Raw genomic sequence first — 23,949 nt, 5'->3', positions numbered from 1 at the left:
CTGTACTGTACTCTCACACCCCCCTGTACTGTACTCTCACACCCCCCTGTACTGTACTCTCACACCCCTGTACTGTACTCTCACACCTCTGTACTGTACTCTCACAAGCCCCTGTACTGTACTCTCACACCCCCCTGTACTGTACTCTCACACCCCCTGTACTGTACTCTCACACCCCCCCTGTACTGTACTCTCACACCCCCCTGTACTGTACTCTCACACCCCTGTACTGTACTCTCACATCCCCCTATACTGTACCCTCACAACCCCCTGTACCGTACTCTCACACCCCTGTACTGTACTCTCACACCCCCCTGTACTGTACTCTCACACCCCTGTACTGTACTCTCACACCCCTGTACTGTACTCTCACAAGCCCCTGTACTGTACTCACACCCCCCTGTACTGTACTCTCACACCCCCTGTACTGTACTCTCACACCCCCTGTACTGTACTCTCACACCCCCCTGTACTGTACTCTCACACCCCCCTGTACTGTACTCACACTCCCCTGTACTGTACTCTCACACCCCCCTGTACTGTACTCTCACACTCCCCTGTACTCTCAAACCCCCTGTACTGTACTCTCACATCCCCCTATACTGTACCCTCACACCCCCCTGTACTGTACGCTCACACCCCTGTACTGTACTCTCACACCCCCCTGTACTGTACTCTCACACCCCCCTGTACTCTACTCTCACACCCCTGTACTGTACTCTCACACCCCTGTACTGTACTCTCACAAGCCCCTGTACTGTACTCTCACACCCCCCTGTACTGTACTCTCACACCCCCCCGTACTGTACTCACTCCCCTGTACTGTACTCTCACACCCCCCTGTACTGTACTCTCACACTCCCCTGTACTGTACTCTCACACCCCCTGTACTGTACTCTCACACCCCCCTGTACTGTATTCTCACACCCTGTACTGTACTCTCACACCCCCTGTACTGTACTCTCACACCACTGTACTGTACTCTCACACGCCCCTGTACTGTACTCTCACACCCCCCTGTACTGTACTCTCACACCCCCCCTGTACTGTACTCTCACACCCCCTGTACTGTACTCTCACACCCCCTGTACTGTACTCTCACCCCCCCTGTACTGTACTCTCACACCCCCCTGTACTGTACTCACACCCCCCTGTACTGTACTCTCACACCCCCCTGTACTGTACTCTCACAACCCCCTGTACTGTACTCACACCCCCGTGTACTGTACTCTCACACCCCCCTGTACTGTACTCTCACACCCCCTGTACTGTACTCTCACACCCCCCTGTACTCTCACCCCCCCTGTACTGTACTCACACCCCCTGTACTGTACTCTCACACCCCCCTGTACTGTACTCTCACACCCCCTGTACTGTACTCTCACACCCCCTGTACTGTACTCTCACCCCCCCCTCCCCGTACTGTATGCATCAGCCCTCCTTCACTCTTCTCTCAGGCACCCCATGCAAGTTCCCAACGTGTTCTAAAGTCCTGTTGTCCAGCAATTGCCTTCACACTCAACTGTGCACATACAACAGCCAGTGTCAGTGAGCAGACTGCAGCTGCACTGCTCCCTACCTTGCGGACCTGGTGATAGTGCTCGAGGGCCAACACCCACTGGCACAGGGAGCGGCAAGCAGTGGACACCATACCCACCCTCTCCGGGTTAAAGTCGGGGTGTTTCGAATAAGTCGTCAACTTCAAGAAGACCTAGAAAACAGAAAGCAACATTTCAAATAAAGATGGCACCGAGCTGAGAAGCATTTCTCACTCACTGATGGACTTGGGTTGTTCCTGGGACCAGTAAGCTTGGGGTATTTCTGGGACCAGTAAGCTTGTAGTATTTCTGGGGCCAGTGATCTCGGGATATTGCTGGGACCAGTGATCTTGGGGTATTGCTGGGACCAGTGATCTTGTGGTATTGCTGGGACCAGTGATCTTGGATTGTTCCTGGGACCAGTGATCTTGGGGTATTGCTGGGACCAGTGATCTTGGGGTATTGCTGGGACCAGTGAGCTTGGGGTATTGCTGGGACCAGTGATCTTGGGTTGTTCCTGGGACCAGTGATCTTGGGTTGTTCCTGGGACCAGTGATCTTGGGGTATTGCTGAGACCAGTGATCTTGGGATATTGCTGGGACCAGTGATCTTGGGGTATTGCTGGGACCAGTGATATTGTTGTATTGCTGGGACCAATGATCTTGGGGTATTGCTGGGACCAGTGATCTTGGGTTGTTCCTGGGACCAGTGATCTTGGGTTGTTCCTGGGACCAGTGATCTTGGGGTATTTCTGGGACCAGTGATCTTGGGTTGTTCCTGGGACCAGTGATCTTGGGTTGTTCCTGGGACCAGTGATCTTGGGGTATTGCTGGGACCAGTGATCTTGGGGTATTGCTGGGACCAGTGATCTTGGGGTATTGCTGGGACCAATGATCTTGGGGTATTGCTGGGACCAGTGATCTTGGGGTATTTCTGGGACCAGTGATCTTGGGGTATTGCTGGGACCAGTGATCTTGGGGTATTGCTGGGACCAGTGATCTTGGGGTATTGCTGGGACCAGTGATCTTGGCTTGTTCTTGGGACCAGTGATCTTGGGTTGTTCCTGGGACCAGTGATCTTGGGGTATTGCTGGGACCAGTGATCTTGGGGTATTGCTGGGATCAGTGATCTTGGGGTATTTCTGGGACCAGTGATCTTGGGGTATTGCTGGGACCAATGATCTTGGGGTATTGCTGGGACCAGTGATCTTGGGTTGTTCCTGGGACCAGTGATCTTGGGTTGTTCCTGGGACCAGTGATCTTGGGGTATTTCTGGGACCAGTGATCTTGGGGTATTGCTGGGACCAATGATCTTGGGGTATTGCTGGGACCAGTGATCTTGGGTTGTTCCTGGGACCAGTGATCTTGGGTTGTTCCTGGGACCAGTGATCTTGGGTTGTTCCTGGGACCAGTGATCTTGGGGTATTTCTGGGACCAGTGATCTTGGGGTATTGCTGGGACCAGTGATCTTGGGGTATTGCTGGGACCAGTGATCTTGGGGTATTGCTGGGACCAGTGATCTTGGGGTATTGCTGGGACCAGTGATCTTGGGGTATTGCTGGGACCAGTGATCTTGGGGTATTGCTGGGACCAGTGATCTTGGGGTATTTCTGGGACCAGTGATCTTGGGGTATTTCAGGGACCAGTGATCTTGGACTATTTCTGGGGCCAGAATCTTGGGGTATTTCTGGGGCCAGTGATCTTGGGATATTTCTGGGACCAGTGATCTTGGGGTATTTCTGGGACCAGTGATCTTGGGGTATTTCTGCGACCAGTGATCTTGGGGTATTTCTGGGACCAGTGATCTTGGGTTGTTCCTGGGACCAGTGATCTTGGGGTATTTCTGGGACCAGTGATTTTGGGGTTTTTCTGGGACCAGTGATCTTCGGGTATTTCTGGGACCAGTGATCTGGGAGTATTTCTGCGACCAGTGATCTTGGGGTATTTCTGGGACCAGTGATCTTGGGGTATTTCTGGGACCAGTGATCTTGGGGTATTTCTGGGACCAGTGATCTTGGATTATTTCTGGGGCCAGAATCTTGGGGTATTTCTGCGACCAGTGATCTTGGGGTATTTCTGGGACCAATGATCTTGTGGTATTTCTGGGACCAGTGATCTTGGGGTATTTCTGGGACTAGTGATCTTGGGGTATTTCTGCGACCAGTGGTCTTGGGGTATTTCTGGGACCAGAGATCTGGGTGTATTTCTGGGACAAAAGATCTGGGAGTATTTCTGGGACCAGTGATCTTGGGGTATTTCTGGGACCAGTGATCTGGGAGTATTTCTGGGACCAGTGGTCTTGGGGTATTGCTGGGACCAGTGATCTTGGAGTATTTCTGGGACCAGTGATCTTGGGATATTTCTGGGTCCAGTGATCTTTGGGTATTTCTGGGACCGTTGATCTTGGAGTATTTCTGGGACCAGTGATCTTGAGGTATTTCTGGGACCAGTGAATCTTGGGGTATTTCTGCGACCAGTGGTCTTGGGGTATTTCTGGGACCAGAGATCTGGGTGTATTTCCGGGACCAAAGATCTGGGAGTATTTCTGGGACCAGTGCTCTTGGGTTATTTCTGGGATCAGTGATCTGGGAGTATTTCTGGGACCAGTGATCTTGGGGTATTGCTGGGACCAGTGATCTTGGAATATTTCTGGGACCAATGATCTTGGGGTATTTCTGGGACCAGTGATCTTGGGATATTTCTGGGTCCAGTGATCTTTGGGTATTTCTGGGACCGTTGATCTTGGGGTATTGCTGGGACCGGTGATCTTGGGGTATTTCTGGGACCAATGATCTTGGGATATTTCTGGGACCAGTGATCTTGGGGTATTTCTGCGACCAGTGATCTGGGGGTCTTTCTGCGACCAGTGATCTTGGGGTCTTTCTGGGACCGGTGATCCTGGAGACTTTCTTTGTGAGTGTGTGTGTGAGAGGGTGCATCACCTTCTCAGGTGTGTGACTGTGAGAGGGGACCTCACCTTCTCAGGTGTGTGAGTGTGAGAGGGGACCTCATCTTCTCAGGTGTGAGAGTGTGAGGGGACGTCACCTTCTCAGGTGTGTGAGTGGGGACCTCACCTTCTCAGGTGTGTGAGTGGAAATCTCACCTTCTCAGGTTTGTGAGTGGGAGAGGGGACCTCACCTTCTCAGGTGTGTGTGTGTGAGAGGGGACCTCACCTTCTCAGGTGTGAGAGTGTGAGGGGACGTCACCTTCTCAGGTGTGTGAGTGGGGACCTCACCTTCTCAGGTGTGTGAGTGGAAATCTCACCTTCTCAGGTTTGTGAGTGGGAGAGGGGACCTCACCTTCTCAGGTGTGTGTGTGTGAGAGGGGACCTCACCTTCTCAGGTGTGTGTGAGTGTGAGGGGACCTCACCTTCTCAGGTGTGTGTGTGTGTGAGAGGAGACCTCACCTTCTCAGGTGTGTGTGTGTGTGAGAGGAGACCTCACCTTCTCAGGTGTGTGAGTGTGTGTGAGGGACCTCACCTTTTCAGGTGTGTGAGTGTGTGGGGACCTCACCTTTTCAGGTGTGTGTGTGTGTGGGGACCTCACCTTCTCAGGTGTGTGTGTGTGGGGACGTCACCTTCTCAGGTGTGTGAGTGTGAGAGGGGGGACCTCACCTTCTCAGGTGTGTGAGTGTGTGGGACCTCACCTTCTCAGGTGTGTGAGTGTGTGGGACCTCACCTTTTCAGGTGTGTGAGTGTGTGGGGACCTCACCTTTTCAGGTGTGTGTGTGTGTGTGTGGGGACCTCACCTTCTCAGGTGTGTGTGTGTGGGGACGTCACCTTCTCAGGTGTGTGAGTGTGAGAGGGGGGACCTCACCTTCTCAGGTGTGTGAGTGTGTGGGGACCTCACCTTCTCAGGTGTGTGTGTGTGTGTGTGGGGACCTCACCTTCTCAGGTGTGTGTGTGTGGGGACGTCACCTTCTCAGGTGTGTGAGTGTGAGAGGGGGGACCTCACCTTCTCAGGTGTGTGAGTGTGTGGGGACCTCACCTTCTCAGGTGTGTGAGTGTGAGAGGGGGGACCTCACCTTCTCAGGTGTGTGACTGTGTGGGGACCTCAGCTTTTCAGATGTGTGAGTGTGTGGGGACCTCACCTTCTCAGGTGTGTGAGTGTGTGGGGACCTCACCTTCTCAGGTATGTGAGTGTGAGAGAGGGGACCTCACCTTCTCAGGTGTGTGAGTGTGTGGGGACCTCACCTTCTCAGGTGTGTGAGTGTGAGAGGGGACCTCACCTTTTCAGGTGTGTGAGTGTGAGAGGGGACCTCACCTTTTCAGGTGTGTGAGTGTGTGGGGACCTCACTTTCTCAGGTGTGTGAGTGTGAGAGAGGGGACCTCACCTCAGGTGTGTGAGTGTGTGGGGACCTCAGCTTCTCAGGTGTGTGAGTGTGTGGGGACCTGACTTTCTCAGGTGTGTGAGGGGGACCTCACCTTCTCAGGTGTGTGAGTGTGTGGGGACCTGACTTTCTCAGGTGTGTGAGGGGGACCTCACCTTCTCAGGTGTGTGAGTGTGTGGGGACCTGACTTTCTCAGGTGTGTGAGGGACCTCACCTTCTCAGGTGTGTGAGTGTGTGGGGACCTGACTTTCTCAGGTGTGTGAGGGACCTCACCTTCTCAGGTGTGTGAGTGTGTGGGGACCTGACTTTCTCAGGTGTGTGAGGGACCTCACCTTCTCAGGTGTGTGAGTGTGTGGGGACCTGACTTTCTCAGGTGTGTGAGGGACCTCACCTTCTCAGGTGTGTGAGTGTGTGGGGACCTGACTTTCTCAGGTGTGTGAGGGACCTCAACGTCTCAGGTGTGTGAGTGTGTGGGGACCTGACTTTCTCAGGTGTGTGAGGGACCTCACCTTCTCAGGTGTGTGAGTGTGTGGGGACCTGACTTTCTCAGGTGTGTGAGGGACCTCACCTTCTCAGGTGTGTGAGTGTGAGGGGACCTGACTTTCTCAGGTGTGAGAGGGACCTCAACGTCTCAGGTGTGTGAGTGTGTGGGGACCTGACTTTCTCAGGTGTGTGAGTGTGTGGGAACCTGACTTTCTCAGGTGTGTGAGGGGGACCTCAGCTTCTCAGGTGTGTGAGTGTGTGGTGACCTGACTTTCTCAGGTGTGTGAGGGGGACCTCACCTTCTCAGGTATGTGAGTGTGTGGGGACCTGACTTTCTCAGGTGTGAGAGGGACCTCAACGTCTCAGGTGTGTGAGTGTGTGGGGACCTGACTTTCTCAGGTGTGTGAGTGTGTGGGGACCTGACTTTCTCAGGTGTGTGAGGGGGACCTCAGCTTCTCAGGTGTGTGAGTGTGTGGTGACCTGACTTTCTCAGGTGTGTGAGGGGGACATCACCTTCTCAGGTGTGTGAGTGTGAGAGGGACCTCAACATCTCAGATGTGTGAGTGTGTGGGGACCTGACTTTCTCAGGTGTGTGAGTGTGTGGGGACCTCAGCTTCTCAGGTGTGTGAGTGTGTGGGGACCTGACTTTCTCAGGTGTGTGAGGGGGACCTCACCTTCTCAGGTATGTGAGTGTGTGGGGACCTGACTTTCTCAGGTGTGTGAGGGGGACCTCACCTTCTCAGGTGTGTGAGTGTGTGGGGACCTGACTTTCTCAGGTGGGTGAGGGACCTCACCTTCTCAGGTGTGTGAGTGTGTGGGGACCTGACTTTCTCAGGTGTGAGGGGGACCTCACCGTCTCAGGTGTGTGAGTGTGTGGGGACCTCAGCTTCTCAGGTGTGTGAGTGTGTGAGAGAGGGGACCTCAGCTTCTCAGGTGTGTGAGTGTGTGGGGACCTGACTTTCTCAGGTGTGAGAGGGACCTCACCGTCTCAGGTGTGTGAGGGTGTGGGGACCTGACTTTCTCAGGTGTGTGAGGGACCTCACCTTCTCAGGTATGCTGTCCTTGTCCAGGTTGAGTAGATGTTTCAGGAAGCTGGTATCTGCTAGCAGCAGTTTAGCTGTGGACCACTGAGGAATTTTCTGCAGCAGGACACAGACTGCATTCATCACGGTGAGGACCAGGGTTGGTGGGTTGGTGTAGACTCTGTACACACAATGTCAAGAGTGTTACAAGGAGATCAGGAGAATTAGTCACAAACAAACCAGGAGTTGACGGACCAGGCCAGTCAATTACACAGAGCGCTGATTGGAAGGGTTACTGAGTGACAGAGTGAGGGAGCTGGATTAACATCAGTACAGATACAGTCAGTAACACAGGGCGCTGAGGGGGAGAGGGGTTACTGAGCGACAGTGTGAGGGAGCTGGATTAACATCAGTAGAGATACAGTCAGTAACACAGGGTGCTGGTGGAGAGGGGTTACTGAGTGACAGTGTGAGCGAGCTGGATTAACATCAGTACAGATACAGTCAGTAACACAGGGTGCTGGGGGAGAGGGGTTACTGAGTGACAGTGTGAGCGAGCTGGATTAACATCAGTACAGATACAGTCAGTAACACAGGGCGCTGGGGGAGAGGGGTTACTGAGTGACAGTGTGAGCGAGCTGGATTAACATCAGTACAGATACAGTCAGTAACACAGGGTGCTGGGGGAGAGGGGTTACTGATGACAGTGTGAGGGAGCTGGATTAACGTCAGTACAGATACAGTCAGTAACACTGGGTGCTGGGGGAGAGGGGTTACTGAGTGACAGTGTGAGGGAGCTGGATTAACATCAGTAGAGATACAGTCAGTAACACAGGGTGCTGGTGGAGAGGGGTTACTGAGTGACAGTGTGAGCGAGCTGGATTAACATCAGTACAGATACAGTCAGTAACACAGGGTGCTGGGGGAGAGGGGTTACTGAGTGACAGTGTGAGCGAGCTGGATTAACATCAGTACAGATACAGTCAGTAACACAGGGCGCTGGGGGAGAGGGGTTACTGAGTGACAGTGTGAGCGAGCTGGATTAACATCAGTACAGATACAGTCAGTAACACAGGGTGCTGGGGGAGAGGGGTTACTGAGTGACAGTGTGAGGGAGCTGGTTTAACATCATTACATATACAGTAAGTAACACAAAGCGCTGGGGGAGAGGGGTTACTGAGTGACAGTGTGAGGGAGCTGGATTAACATTAGAACAGATACAGTCAGTAACACAGGGCACTGGGGAAGAGGGGTTACTGAGTGACAGTGTGAGGGAGCTGGATTAACATCAGTAGAGATACAGTCAGTAACACAGGGTGCTGTGGGGGAGGGGTTACTGAATGACAGTGTGAGGGAGCTGGATTACCACCAATAGAGATACAGTCAGTAACACAGGGTGTTGGGGGAGAGGGGTTACTGAGTGACAGTGTGAGGGAGCTGGATTAACATCAGTACCGATACAGTCAGTAAGACAGGGCGCTGGGGGAGAGGGGTTACTGAGTGACAGTGTGAGGGAGCTGCATTAACATCATTACAGATGCAGTCAGTAACACAGGGGGCTGGGGGAGAGGGGTTACTGAGTGACAGTGTGAGGAAGCTGGATTAACATCAGTAGAGATACAGTCAGTAACACAGGGCGCTGGGGGAGAGATGTTACTGTGTGACATTGTGAGGGAGCTGGATGAACATCATTACAGATACAGTATGTAACACAAAGCGCTGGGGGAGAGGAGTTACTGAGTGACAGTGTGAGGGAGCTGGATTTACATCAGTAGAGATACAGTCAATAACGCAGGGGGCTGGGGGAGAGGGGTTACTGAGTGACAGTGTGAGCGAGCTGGATTAACATCAGTAAAGATACAGTCAGTAGCACAGGGTGGTGGGGGAGAGGGGTTACTGAGTGACAGTGAGAGGGAGCTGGATTAACATCAGTAAAGATACAGTCAGTAACACAGAGTGATTGGGGAGAGGGGTTACTGAGTGACAGTGTTAGGGAGCTGGATTAACATCAGTAGAGATACAGTCAGTGATACAGGGCGCTGTGGGGGAGGGGTTACTGAATGAAAGTGTGAGTGAGCTGGATTAACATCAGTAGAGATACAGTCTGTGAAACAGGGCGCTGAGGGGGAGGGGTTACTGAGTGACAGTGTGAGCGAGCTGGATTAACATCAGTAAAGATACAGTCAGTAATACAGGGTGGTGGGGGAGAGGGGTTACTGAGTGACAGTGAGAGGGAGCTGGATTAACATCAGTAAAGATACAGTCAGTGATACAGGCCGCTGAGGGGGAGGGGTTACTGAGTGACAGTGTGAGGGAGCTGGATTAACATCAGTAGAGATACAGTCAGTAACACAGGGTGCTGGGGGAGAGGGGTTACTGAGTGACAGTGTGAGGGAGCTGGATTAACATCAGTAGAGATACAGTCAGTAACACAGGGTGCTGGGGGAGAGGGGTTACTGAGTGACAGTGTGAGGGAGCTGGATTAACATCAGTAGAGATACAATCAGTAACACAGGGTGCTGGGGGAGAGGGGTTACTGAGTGACAGTGTGAGGGAGCTGGATTAACATCAGTAGAGATACAGTCAGTAACACAGGGCGCTGGGGGAGAGGGGTTACTGAGTGACAGTGTGAGAGAGCTGGACTAACATCAGTACAGATACAGTCAGTAACACAGGGTGCTTGGGGAGAGGGGTTACTGAGTTACAGTGTGAGGGAGCTGGATTAACATCAGTAAAGATACAGTCAGTAGCACAGGGTGGTGGGGGAGAGGGGTTACTGAGTGACAGTGAGAGGGAGCTGGATTAACATCAGTAAAGATACAGTCAGTAACACAGAGTGATTGGGGAGAGGGGTTACTGAGTGACAGTGTTAGGGAGCTGGATTAACATCAGTAGAGATACAGTCAGTGATACAGGGCGCTGTGGGGGAGGGGTTACTGAATGAAAGTGTGAGTGAGCTGGATTAACATCAGTAGAGATACAGTCTGTGAAACAGGGCGCTGAGGGGGAGGGGTTACTGAGTGACAGTGTGAGCGAGCTGGATTAACATCAGTAAAGATACAGTCAGTAATACAGGGTGGTGGGGGAGAGGGGTTACTGAGTGACAGTGAGAGGGAGCTGGATTAACATCAGTAAAGATACAGTCAGTGATACAGGCCGCTGAGGGGGAGGGGTTACTGAGTGACAGTGTGAGGGAGCTGGATTAACATCAGTAGAGATACAGTCAGTAACACAGGGTGCTGGGGGAGAGGGGTTACTGAGTGACAGTGTGAGGGAGCTGGATTAACATCAGTAGAGATACAGTCAGTAACACAGGGTGCTGGGGGAGAGGGGTTACTGAGTGACAGTGTGAGGGAGCTGGATTAACATCAGTAGAGATACAATCAGTAACACAGGGTGCTGGGGGAGAGGGGTTACTGAGTGACAGTGTGAGGGAGCTGGATTAACATCAGTAGAGATACAGTCAGTAACACAGGGCGCTGGGGGAGAGGGGTTACTGAGTGACAGTGTGAGAGAGCTGGACTAACATCAGTACAGATACAGTCAGTAACACAGAGTGCTTGGGGAGAGGGGTTACTGAGTTACAGTGTGAGGGAGCTGGATTAACATCAGTCAAGATACAGTCAGTAACACAGGGTGCTGGGGGAGAGGGGTTACTGAGTGACAGTATGAAGGAGCTGGATTAACATCAGTAGAGATACATTCAGAAACACGGGGGCTGGGGGAGAGGGGTTACTGAGTGACAGTATGAGGGAGCTGGATTACCATCAGCAGAGATACAGTCAGTGACACAGGGCGCTGAGGGGGAGGGGTTACTGAGTGACAGTGTGAGGGTGCTGGATTAACATCAGTAGAGATACAGTCAGTAACACAGGGTGCTGGGGGAGAGATGTTACTGAGTGACATTGTGAGGGAGCTGGATTAACATCATTACAGATACAGTATGTAACACAAAGCGCTGGGGGAGAGGGGTTACTGAGTGACAGTGTGAGGGAGCTGGATTAACATCAGTAGAGATACAGTCAGTAACACAGAGTGCTGGGGGAGAGGGGTTACTGAATGACAGTGTGAGGGAGCTGGATTAACATCAGTACAGATACAGTATGTAACACAAAGCGCTGGGGGAGAGGGGTTACTGAGTGACAGTGTGAGGGAGCTGGATTAACATCAGTACAGATACAGTCAGTAACACAGGGTGCTGGGGGAGAGGGGTTACTGAGTGACAGTGTGAGGGAGCTGGATTAACATCAGTACAGATACAGTCAGTAACACAGAGTGATTGGGGAGAGGGGTTACTGAGTGACAGTGTGAGGGAGCTGGATTAACATCAGTACAGATACAGTCAGTAACACAGGGTGCTGGGGGAGAGGGGTTACTGAGTGACAGTGTGAGGGAGCTGGATTAACATCAGTACAGATACAGTCAGTAACACAGGGTGCTGGGGGAGAGGGGTTACTGAGTGACAGTGTTAGGGAGCTGGATTAACATCAGTAGAGATACAGTCAGTGATACAGGGCGCTGTGGGGGAGGGGTTACTGAATGAAAGTGTGAGTGAGCTGGATTACCATCAATAGAGATATAGTCTGTGAAACAGGGCGCTGAGGGGGAGGGGTTACTGAGTGACAGTGTGAGGGAGCTGGATTAACATCAGTAGAGATACCGTCAGTAACACAGGGTGCTGGGGGAGAGGGGTTACTGAGTGACCGTATGAGGGAGCTGGATTAACATCAGTAGCGACACAGTCAGTAATGCAGGGGGCTGGGGGAGAGGGGTTACTGAGTGACAGTGTGAGCGAGCTGGATTAACATCAGTAAAGATACAGTCAGTAACACAGGGTGGTGGGGGAGAGAGGTTACTGAGTGACAGTGTGAGGGAGCTGGATAACATCAGTACAGATACAGTCAGTAACACAGAGTGCTTGGGGAGAGGGGTTGCTGAGTGACAGTGTTAGGGAGCTGGATTACCATCAGTAGAGATACAGTCAGTGATACAGGGCGCTGTGGGGGAGGGGTTACTGAATGAAAGTGTGAGTCAGCTGGATTAACATCAGTAAAGTTACAATCAGTAAAACAGGGTGCTGGGGGAGAGGGGTTACTGAGTGACAGTGTGAGGGAGCTGGATTAACATCAGTACAGATACAGTCAGTAACACAGAGTGCTTGGGGAGAGGGGTTACTGAGTTACAGTGTGAGGGAGCTGGATTAACATCAGTAAAGATACAGTCAGTAACACAGGGTGCTGGGGTGAGGGGTTACTGAGTGACAGTGTGAGGGAGCTGGATTCACATCAGTAGAGATATAGTCAGTAAAACAAAGCGCTGGGGGAGAGGGGTTACTGAGTGACAGTGTGAGGGAGCTGGATTAACATCAGAAGAGATAGTCAGCAACACAGTTTGCAGGGGGAGAGGGGTTACTGAAACAGTGTGAGGGAGCTGGATTAACATCAGTACAGATATAGTCAGCAACAGAGGAGGCTGGGGGAGAGGGGTTACTGAGTGACAGTGTGAGCGAGCTGGATTAACATCAGTAGAGATACAGTCAGTAACACAGGGTGCTGGGGGAGAGGTTTTACTGAGTGACAGTGTGAGGGAGCTGGATTAACATCAGTAGAGATACAGTCAGTAACACAGGGTGCTGGGGGAGAGGGGTTACTGAGTGACAGTATGAGGGAGCTGAATTAACATCAGTAGAGATACAGTCAGTAACACAGGGTGCTGAGGGAGAGGGGTTACTGAGTGACAGGGTGAGGGAGCTGGATTAACATCAGTACCGATAGTCAGTAACACAGGGCGCTGGGGGAGAGGGGTTACTGAGTGACAGTGTGAGGGAGCTGAATTAACATCAGTACAGATACAGTCAGTAACACACGGTGCTGGGGGAGAGGGGTTACTGAGTGACAGGGTGAGGGAGCTGGATTAACATCAGTAAAGATACAGTCAGTGATACAGGCCGCTGGGGGAGAGGGGTTACTGAGTGACAGTGTGAGGGAGCTGGATTAACATCAGTAGAGATACAATCAGTAACACAGAGTGCTGGGGGAGAGGGGTTACTGAATGACAGTGTGAGGGAGCTGGATTAACATCAGTACAGATACAGTATGTAACACAAAGCGCTGGGGGAGAGGGGTTACTGAGTGACAGTATGAGGGAGCTGGATTAACATCAGTAGAGATACAATCAGTTACACAGGGTGCTGGGGGAGAGGGGTTACTGAGTGACAGTGTGAGGGAGCTGGATTAACATCAGTACAGATACAGTCAGGAACACAGAGTGATTGGGGAGAGGGGTTACTGAGTGACAGTGTGAGGGAGCTGGATTAACATCAGTAGAGATACAGTCAGTGATACAGGGCGCTGTGGGGGAGGGGTTACTGAGTGACAGTGTGAGGGAGCTGGATTAACATCAGTAGAGATACAGTCAGTAACACAGGGGGCTGGGGGAGAGGGGTTACTGAGTGACAGTGTGAGTGAGCTGGATTAACATCAGTAAAGATACAGTCAGTAATACAGGGTGGTGGGGGACAGGGGTTACTGAGTGACAGTGTGAGGGAGCTGGATTAACATCAGTACAGATACAGTCAGTCACACAGAGTGCTTGGGGAGAGGGGTTACTGAGTGACAGTGTGAGGGAGCTGGATTAACATCAGTACAGATACAGTCAGTAACACAGAGTGCTTGGGGAGAGGGGTTACTGAGTTACAGTGTGAGGGAGCTGGATTAACATCAGTAAAGATACAGTCAGTAACACAGGGTGCTGGGGTGAGGGGTCACTGAGTGACAATGTGAGGGAGCTGGATTAACATCAGTAGAGATACATTCAGAAACACAGGGGGCTGGGGGAGAGGGATTACTGAGTGACAGTGTGAGGGAGCTGGATTACCATCAGCAGAGATACAGTCAGTGACACAGGGCGCTGAGGGGGAGGGGTTACTGAGTGACAGTGTGAGGGAGCTGGATTAACATCAGTAGAGAAATAGTCAGTAAAACAAAGCGCTGGGGGAGAGGGGTTACTGAGTGACAGTGTGAGGGAGCTGGATTAACATCAGAAGAGATAGTCAGCAACACAGTTTGCAGGGGGAGAGGGGTTACTGAAACAGTGTGAGGGAGCTGGATGAACATCAGTCAAGATACAGTCAGTAACACAGGGTGCTGGGGGAGAGGGGTTACTGAGTGACAGTGTGAGCGAGCTGGATTAACATCAGTACAGATACAGTATGTAACACAAAGCGCTGGGGGAGAGGGGTTACTGAGTGACAGTATGAAGGAGCTGGATTAACATCAGTAGAGATACATTCAGAAACACAGGGGGCTGGGGGAGAGGGGTTACTGAGTGACAGTGTGAGGGAGCTGGATTACCATCAGTAGGGATACAGTCAGTAACACAGGGTGCTGGGGGAGAGGTTTTACTGAGTGACAGTGTGAGGGAGCTGGATTAACATCAGTAGAGATACAGTCAGTAACACAGGGTGTTGGGGGAGAGGGGTTACTGAGTGGCAGTGTAATGGAGCTGGATTAACATCAGTAGAGATACAGTCAGTGATACAGGCCGCTGGGGGAGAGGGGTTACTGAGTGACAGTGTGAGGGAGTTAGATTAACATCAGTGGAGATATTGTCAGTAACACAGAGTGCTGGGGGAGAGGGGTTACTGAGTGACAGTGTGAGGGAGCTGGATTAACATCAGTGGAGATATTGTCAGTAACACAGAGTGCTGGGGGAGAGGGGTTACTGAGTGACAGTGTGAGGGAGTTGATTAACATCAGTGGAGATATTGTCAGTAACACAGAGTGCTGGGGGAGAGGGGTTACTGAGTGACAGTGTGAGGGAGCTGGATTAACATCAGCAGAGATACAATCAATAACACAGGGTGCTGGGGGAGAGGGGTTACTGAGTGACAGTGTGAGGCAGCTGGATTAACATCAGTACAGATACAGTCAGTAACACAGGGTGTTGGGGGAGAGGGGTTACTGAGTGACAGTGTGAGGGAGCTGGATTAACATCAGTACCGATACAGTCAGTAACACAGGGCGCTTGGGGAGAGGGGTGACTGAGTGACAGTGTGAGGGAGCTCGATTAACATCAGTAAAGATACAGTCAGTAACAAAGGGGACTGGGGGAGAGGGGTTACTGAGTGACAGTGTGAGGGAGCTGGATTAACATCAGTAGAGATACAGTCAGTGACACAGAGTGTTTGGGGAGAGGGGTTACTGAGTGACAGTGTGAGGGAGCAGGAATAACATCAGGAGACATACAGTCAGTAACACAGGGTGCTGGGGTGAGGGGTTACTGAGTGACAGTGTGAGGGAGCTGGATTAACATCAGTAGAGATACAGTCAGTAACACAGGGGGCTGGGGGAGAGGGGTTACTGAGTGACAGTGTGAGGGAGCTGGATTAACATCAGTAAAGATACAATCAGTATCACAGTGTGCTGGGGGAGAGGGGTTACTGAGTGACAGTGTGAGCGAGCTGGATTAACATCAGTAAAGATACAATCAGTAACACAGGGTGCTGGGGGAGAGGGGTTACTGAGTGACAGCGTGAGGCAGCTGGATTAACATCAGTACAGATACAGTCAGTAACACAGGGTGTTGGGGGAGAGGGGTTACTGAGTGACAGTGTGAGGGAGCTGGATTAACATCAGTAGAGATACAGTCAGTGACACAGGGTGCTGGGGGAGAGGGGTTACTGAGTGACAGTGTGAGGGAGCTCGATTAACATCAGTAGAGATACAGTCAGTTACACAGGGTGTTGGGGGAGAGCGGATACTGAGTGACAGTGTGAGGGAGCTGGATTAACATCAGTACCGATAGTCAGTAACACAGGGCGCTGGGGGAGAGGTGTTACTGAGTGACAGTGTGAGGGAGCTGGATTAACATCAGTCAAGATACAGTCAGTAACACAGGGTGCTGGGGGAGGGGGTTACTGAGTGACAGTGTGAGTGAGCTGGATTAACATCAGTAGAGATACAGTCAGTAACACAGGGTGCTGGGGGAGAGGGGTTACTGAGTGACAGTGTGAGTGAGCTGGATTAACATCAGTAGAGATACAGTCAGTAACACAGGGTGCTGGGGGAGAGGGGTTACTGAATGACAGTGTGAGGGAGCTGGATTAACATCAGTACAGATACAGTATGTAACACAAAGCGCTGGGGGAGAGGGGTTACTGAGTGACAGTCTGAGGGAGCTGGATTAACATCAGTAGAGATACAATCAGTAACACAGGGTGCTGGGGGAGAGGGGTTACTGAGTGACAGTATGAGGGAGCTGGATTAACATCAGTAGAGACACAGTCAGTAACGCAGGGGGCTGGGGGTGCGGGGTTACTGAGTGACAGTGTGAGGGAGCTGGATTAACATCAGTAAAGATTCAGTCAGTAACACAGGGTGCTGGGGTGAGGGGTCACTGAGTGACAATGTGAGGGAGCTGGATTAACATCAGTAGAGATATAGTCAGTAAAACAAAGCGCTGGGGGAGAGGGGTTACTGAGTGACAGTGTGAGGGAGCTGGATTAACATCAGAAGAGATAGTCAGCAACACAGTTTGCTGGGGGAGAGGGGTTACTGAAACAGTGTGAGGGAGCTGGATGAACATCAGTCAAGATACAGTTAGTAACACAGGGTGCTGGGGGAGAGGGGTTACTGAGTGACAGTATGAGGGAGCTGGATTAACATCAGTAGAGATACATTCAGAAACACAGGGGGCTGGGGGAGAGGGGTTACTGAGTGACAGTGTGAGGGAGCTGGATTACCATCAGCAGAGATACAGTCAGTGACACAGGGCGCTGAGGGGGAGGGGTTACTGAGTGACAGTGTGAGGGAGCTGGATTAACATCAGTAAAGATACAGTCAGTAACACAGGGTGTTGGGGGAGAGGGGTTACTGAGTGGCAGTGTAATGGAGCTGGATTAACATCAGTAGAGATACAGTCAGTAACACAGGGTGCTGGGGGAGAGGGTTACTGAGTGACAGTGTGAGGGAGCTGGATTAACATCAGTAGAGATACAGTCAGTAACACAGGGTGCTGGGGGAGAGGTTTTACTGAGTGACAGTGTGAGGGAGCTGGATTAACATCAGTAGAGATACAGTCAGTAACACAGGGTGCTGGGGGAGAGGGTTACTGAGTGACAGTGTGAGGGAGCTGGATTAACATCAGTAGAGATACAGTCAGTTACACAGGGTGTTGGGGGAGAGCGGATACTGAGTGACAGTGTGAGGGAGCTGGATTAACATCAGTACCGATACAGTCAGTAACACAGGGCGCTGGGGGAGAGGGGTTACTGAGTGACAGTGTGAGCGAGCTGGATTAACATCAGTACAGATACAGTATGTAACACAAAGCGCTGGGGGAGAGGGGTTACTGAGTGACAGTATGAGGGAGCTAGATTAACATCAGTAGAGATACAGTCAATAACGCAGGGGGCTGGGGGAGAGGGGTTACTGAGTGACAGTGAGAGGGAGCTGGATTAACATCAGTAAAGATACAGTCAGTAACACAGGGTGCTGGGGGAGAGGGGTTACTGAGTGACAGGGTGAGGGAGCTGGATTAACATCAGTAAAGATACAGTCAGTGATACAGGCCGCTGGGGGAGAGGGGTTACTGAGTGACAGTGTGAGGGAGTTAGATTAACATCAGTGGAGATATTGTCAGTAACACAGAGTGCTGGGGGAGAGGGGTTACTGAGTGACAGTGTGAGGGAGCTGGATTAACATCAGTGGAGATATTGTCAGTAACACACAGTGCTGGGGGAGAGGGGTTACTGAGTGACAGTGTGAGGGAGTTGATTAACATCAGTGGAGATATTGTCAGTAACACAGAGTGCTGGGGGAGAGGGGTTACTGAGTGACAGTGTGAGGGAGCTGGATTAACATCAGCAGAGATACAATCAATAACACAGGGTGCTGGGGGAGAGGGGTTACTGAGTGACAGTGTGAGGCAGCTGGATTAACATCATTACAGATACAGTCAGTAACACAGGGTGTTGGGGGAGAGGGGTTACTGAGTGACAGTGTGAGGGAGCTGGATTAACATCAGTACCGATACAGTCAGTAACACAGGGCGCTTGGGGAGAGGGGTGACTGAGTGACAGTGTGAGGGAGCTCGATTAACATCAGCAAAGATACAGTCAGTAACAAAGGGGACTGGGGGAGAGGGGTTACTGAGTGACAGTGTGAGGGAGCTGGATTAACATCAGTAGAGATACAGTCAGTGACACAGAGTGTTTGGGGAGAGGGGTTACTGAGTGACAGTGTGAGGGAGCAGGAATAACATCAGTAGACATACAGTCAGTAACACAGGGTGCTGGGGTAAGGGGTTACTGAGTGACAGTGTGAGGGAGCTGGATTAACATCAGTAGAGATACAGTCAGTGACACAGAGCGCTGAGAGGGAGGGGTTACTGAGTGACAGTGTGAGGGAGCTGGATTAACATCAGTAGAGATTGTCAGTAACACAGTTTGATGGTGGAGAGGGGTTGCTGAATGACAGTGTGAGGGAGCTGGATTAACATCAGTAGAGATACAGTCAGTAACACAGGGTGATGGGGGAGAGGGGTTACTGAGTGATAGTGTGAGGGAGCTGGATTAACATCAGTAGAGATACAGTCAGTAACACAGGGTGTTGGGGGAGAGAGGTTACTGAGTGGCAGTGTGAGGGAGCTGGATTAACATCAGTCGAGATACAGTCAGTAACACAGGGTACTGGGGGAGAGGGGTTACTGAGTGACAGTGTGAGGGAGCTGGATTAACATCAGTCGAGATACAGTCAGCAACACAGGGTGTTGGGGGAGAGGGTTTACTGAGTGGCAGTGGGAGGGAGCTGGATTAACATCAATCGAGATACAGTCAGTAACACAGGGCGCTTGGGGAGAGGGGTGACTGAGTGACAGTGTGAGGGAGCTCGATTAACATCAGTAAAGATACAGTCAGTAACAAAGGGGACTGGAGGAGAGGGGTTACTGAGTGACAGTGTGAGGGAGCTGGATTAACATCAGTAGAGATACAGTCAGTGACACAGAGTGTTTGGGGAGAGGGGTTACTGAGTGACAGTGTGAGGGAGCAGGAATAACATCAGTAGACATACAGTCAGTAACACAGGGTGCTGGGGTGAGGGGTTACTGAGTGACAGTGTGAGGGAGCTGGATTAACATCAGTAGAGATTGTCAGTAACAGTTTGCTGGTGGAGAGGGGTTACTGAATGACAGTATGAGGGAGCTGGATTAACATCAGTAGAGATACAGTCAGTGACACAGAGCGCTGAGAGGGAGGGGTTACTGAGTGACAGTGCGAGGGAGCTGGATTACCATCAGCAATTATACAGTCAGTAACACAGGGCGCTGAGGGGGAGGGGTTACTGAGTGACAGGGTGAGGGAGCTGGATTAACATCAGTAGAGATACAGTCAGTAAGACAGGGGGCTGGGGGAGACGGGTTACTGAGTGACAGTGTGAGGGAGATTAACATCAGTAAAGATACAGTCAGTAACACAGGGTGTTGGGGGGGAGGGGTTACTGAGTGACAGTGTGAGCGAGCTGGATTAACATCAGTAAAGATACAGTCAGTAACACAGGGTGCTGGGGGAGAGGGGTTACTGAGTTACAGGGTGAGAGAGCTGGATTAACATCAGTACAGATACAGTCAGTGATACAGGCCGCTGGGCGAGAGGGGTTACTGAGTGACAGTGTGAGGGAGCTGGATTAGCATCAGTAGAGATACAGTCAGTAACACAGCGTGTTGGGGGAGAGGGGTTACTGAGTGGCAGTGTGAGGGAGCTGGAATAGCATCAGTAGAGATACAGTCAGTAACACAGCGTGTTGGGGGAGAGGGGTTACTGAGTGGCAGTGTAAGGGAGCTGGATTAACATCAGTAGAGATACAGTCAGTAACACAGGGCGCTTGGGGAGAGGGGTTACTGAGTGACAGTGTGAGGGAGCAGGAATAAGATCAGTAGACATGCAGTCAGTAACACAGGGTGCTGGGGGAGAGGGCTTACTGAGTGACAGTGTGAGTGAGCTGGATTAACATCAGTAAAGATACAATCAGTATCACAGTGTGCTGGAGGAGAGGGGTTACTGAGCGAAAGTGTGAGGGAGCTGGATTAACATCAGTAAAGATACAATCAGTAACACAGGATGCTGGTGGAGAGGGGTTACTGAGTGACAGTGTGAGGCAGCTGGATTAACATCAGTCGAGATACAGTCAGTAACACAGGGTACTGGGGGAGAGGGGTTACTGAGTGACAGTGAGAGGGAGCTGGATTAACATCAGTAAAGATACAGTCAGTAACACAGGGTGCTGGGGGAGAGGGGTTACTGAGTGACAGGGTGAGGGAGCTGGATTAACATCAGTAAAGATACAGTCAGTGATACAGGCCGCTGGGGGAGAGGGGTTACTGAGTGACAGTGTGAGGGAGTTAGATTAACATCAGTGGAGATATTGTCAGTAACACAGAGTGCTGGGGGAGAGGGGTTACTGAGTGACAGTGTGAGGGAGCTGGATTAACATCAGTGGAGATATTGTCAGTAACACACAGTGCTGGGGGAGAGGGGTTACTGAGTGACAGTGTGAGGGAGTTGATTAACATCAGTGGAGATATTGTCAGTAACACAGAGTGCTGGGGGAGAGGGGTTACTGAGTGACAGTGTGAGGGAGCTGGATTAACATCAGCAGAGATACAATCAATAACACAGGGTGCTGGGGGAGAGGGGTTACTGAGTGACAGTGTGAGGCAGCTGGATTAACATCATTACAGATACAGTCAGTAACACAGGGTGTTGGGGGAGAGGGGTTACTGAGTGACAGTGTGAGGGAGCTGGATTAACATCAGTACCGATACAGTCAGTAACACAGGGCGCTTGGGGAGAGGGGTGACTGAGTGACAGTGTGAGGGAGCTCGATTAACATCAGCAAAGATACAGTCAGTAACAAAGGGGACTGGGGGAGAGGGGTTACTGAGTGACAGTGTGAGGGAGCTGGATTAACATCAGTAGAGATACAGTCAGTGACACAGAGTGTTTGGGGAGAGGGGTTACTGAGTGACAGTGTGAGGGAGCAGGAATAACATCAGTAGACATACAGTCAGTAACACAGGGTGCTGGGGTAAGGGGTTACTGAGTGACAGTGTGAGGGAGCTGGATTAACATCAGTAGAGATACAGTCAGTGACACAGAGCGCTGAGAGGGAGGGGTTACTGAGTGACAGTGTGAGGGAGCTGGATTAACATCAGTAGAGATTGTCAGTAACACAGTTTGATGGTGGAGAGGGGTTGCTGAATGACAGTGTGAGGGAGCTGGATTAACATCAGTAGAGATACAGTCAGTAACACAGGGTGATGGGGGAGAGGGGTTACTGAGTGATAGTGTGAGGGAGCTGGATTAACATCAGTAGAGATACAGTCAGTAACACAGGGTGTTGGGGGAGAGAGGTTACTGAGTGGCAGTGTGAGGGAGCTGGATTAACATCAGTCGAGATACAGTCAGTAACACAGGGTACTGGGGGAGAGGGGTTACTGAGTGACAGTGTGAGGGAGCTGGATTAACATCAGTCGAGATACAGTCAGCAACACAGGGTGTTGGGGGAGAGGGTTTACTGAGTGGCAGTGGGAGGGAGCTGGATTAACATCAATCGAGATACAGTCAGTAACACAGGGCGCTTGGGGAGAGGGGTGACTGAGTGACAGTGTGAGGGAGCTCGATTAACATCAGTAAAGATACAGTCAGTAACAAAGGGGACTGGAGGAGAGGGGTTACTGAGTGACAGTGTGAGGGAGCTGGATTAACATCAGTAGAGATACAGTCAGTGACACAGAGTGTTTGGGGAGAGGGGTTACTGAGTGACAGTGTGAGGGAGCAGGAATAACATCAGTAGACATACAGTCAGTAACACAGGGTGCTGGGGTGAGGGGTTACTGAGTGACAGTGTGAGGGAGCTGGATTAACATCAGTAGAGATTGTCAGTAACAGTTTGCTGGTGGAGAGGGGTTACTGAATGACAGTATGAGGGAGCTGGATTAACATCAGTAGAGATACAGTCAGTGACACAGAGCGCTGAGAGGGAGGGGTTACTGAGTGACAGTGCGAGGGAGCTGGATTACCATCAGCAATTATACAGTCAGTAACACAGGGCGCTGAGGGGGAGGGGTTACTGAGTGACAGGGTGAGGGAGCTGGATTAACATCAGTAGAGATACAGTCAGTAAGACAGGGGGCTGGGGGAGACGGGTTACTGAGTGACAGTGTGAGGGAGATTAACATCAGTAAAGATACAGTCAGTAACACAGGGTGTTGGGGGGGAGGGGTTACTGAGTGACAGTGTGAGCGAGCTGGATTAACATCAGTAAAGATACAGTCAGTAACACAGGGTGCTGGGGGAGAGGGGTTACTGAGTTACAGGGTGAGAGAGCTGGATTAACATCAGTACAGATACAGTCAGTGATACAGGCCGCTGGGCGAGAGGGGTTACTGAGTGACAGTGTGAGGGAGCTGGATTAGCATCAGTAGAGATACAGTCAGTAACACAGCGTGTTGGGGGAGAGGGGTTACTGAGTGGCAGTGTGAGGGAGCTGGAATAGCATCAGTAGAGATACAGTCAGTAACACAGCGTGTTGGGGGAGAGGGGTTACTGAGTGGCAGTGTAAGGGAGCTGGATTAACATCAGTAGAGATACAGTCAGTAACACAGGGCGCTTGGGGAGAGGGGTTACTGAGTGACAGTGTGAGGGAGCAGGAATAAGATCAGTAGACATGCAGTCAGTAACACAGGGTGCTGGGGGAGAGGGCTTACTGAGTGACAGTGTGAGTGAGCTGGATTAACATCAGTAAAGATACAATCAGTATCACAGTGTGCTGGAGGAGAGGGGTTACTGAGCGAAAGTGTGAGGGAGCTGGATTAACATCAGTAAAGATACAATCAGTAACACAGGATGCTGGTGGAGAGGGGTTACTGAGTGACAGTGTGAGGCAGCTGGATTAACATCAGTCGAGATACAGTCAGTAACACAGGGTACTGGGGGAGAGGGGTTACTGAGTGACAGTGTGAGGGAGCTGGATTAACATCAGTCGAGATACAGTCAGCAACACAAGGTGTTGGGGGAGAGGGTTTACTGAGTGGCAGTGTGAGGGAGCTGGATTAACATCAGTCGAGATACAGTCAGTAACACAGGATGCTGGTGGAGAGGGGTTACTGAGTGACAGTATGAGGGAGCTGGATTAACATCAGTAGAGATACAGTCAGTAACACAGGGTGTTGGGGGAGAGGGGTTACTGAGTGGCAGTGTAAGGGAGCTGGATTAACATCAGTAGAGATACAGTCAGTAACACAGGGGGCTGGGGGAGAGGGGTTACTGAGTGATAGTGTGAGGGAGCTGGATTAACATCAGGAGAGATACAGTCAGTAACACAGGGGGCTGGGGGAGAGGGGTTACTGAGTGACAGTGTGAGGGAGCTGGATTAACATCAGTACAGATACAGTCAGTAACACAGGGTGCTGGGGGATAGGGGTTACTGAGTGACAGTGTGAGGGAGCTGGATTAACATCAGTACAGATACAGTCAGCAGTATACTGCGCTGGGGGACTAGAAGACACCATTTGACATAT

The 23,949-nt window shown here is 51.3% G+C and overlaps 1 protein-coding gene across 3 annotated transcripts in view; it reads right to left on the bottom strand.

Moving 5' to 3' along the window:
* The window catches only part of LOC139267496 (dynein axonemal heavy chain 6-like), a 729,921-nt gene that overhangs the window by 559,488 nt on the left and 146,484 nt on the right, over nt 1–23,949 (bottom strand). For all 3 annotated transcript variants that reach the window (XM_070885895.1, XM_070885898.1, XM_070885896.1), the window contains 2 exons: nt 7,393–7,552; nt 1,580–1,711 (listed from right to left, as the gene is read on the bottom strand). In XM_070885895.1, the coding sequence (XP_070741996.1) occupies nt 1,580–1,711; nt 7,393–7,552 (292 nt within the window). The remainder of the gene's footprint in view (nt 1–1,579; nt 1,712–7,392; nt 7,553–23,949) is intronic.

The sequence above is a fragment of the Pristiophorus japonicus genome, chromosome 7 (genome assembly GCF_044704955.1).
Source record: "Pristiophorus japonicus isolate sPriJap1 chromosome 7, sPriJap1.hap1, whole genome shotgun sequence".
Classification (NCBI taxonomy): domain Eukaryota; kingdom Metazoa; phylum Chordata; class Chondrichthyes; family Pristiophoridae; genus Pristiophorus; species Pristiophorus japonicus.
This window is presented reverse-complemented; position numbering and strand designations above follow the sequence as displayed.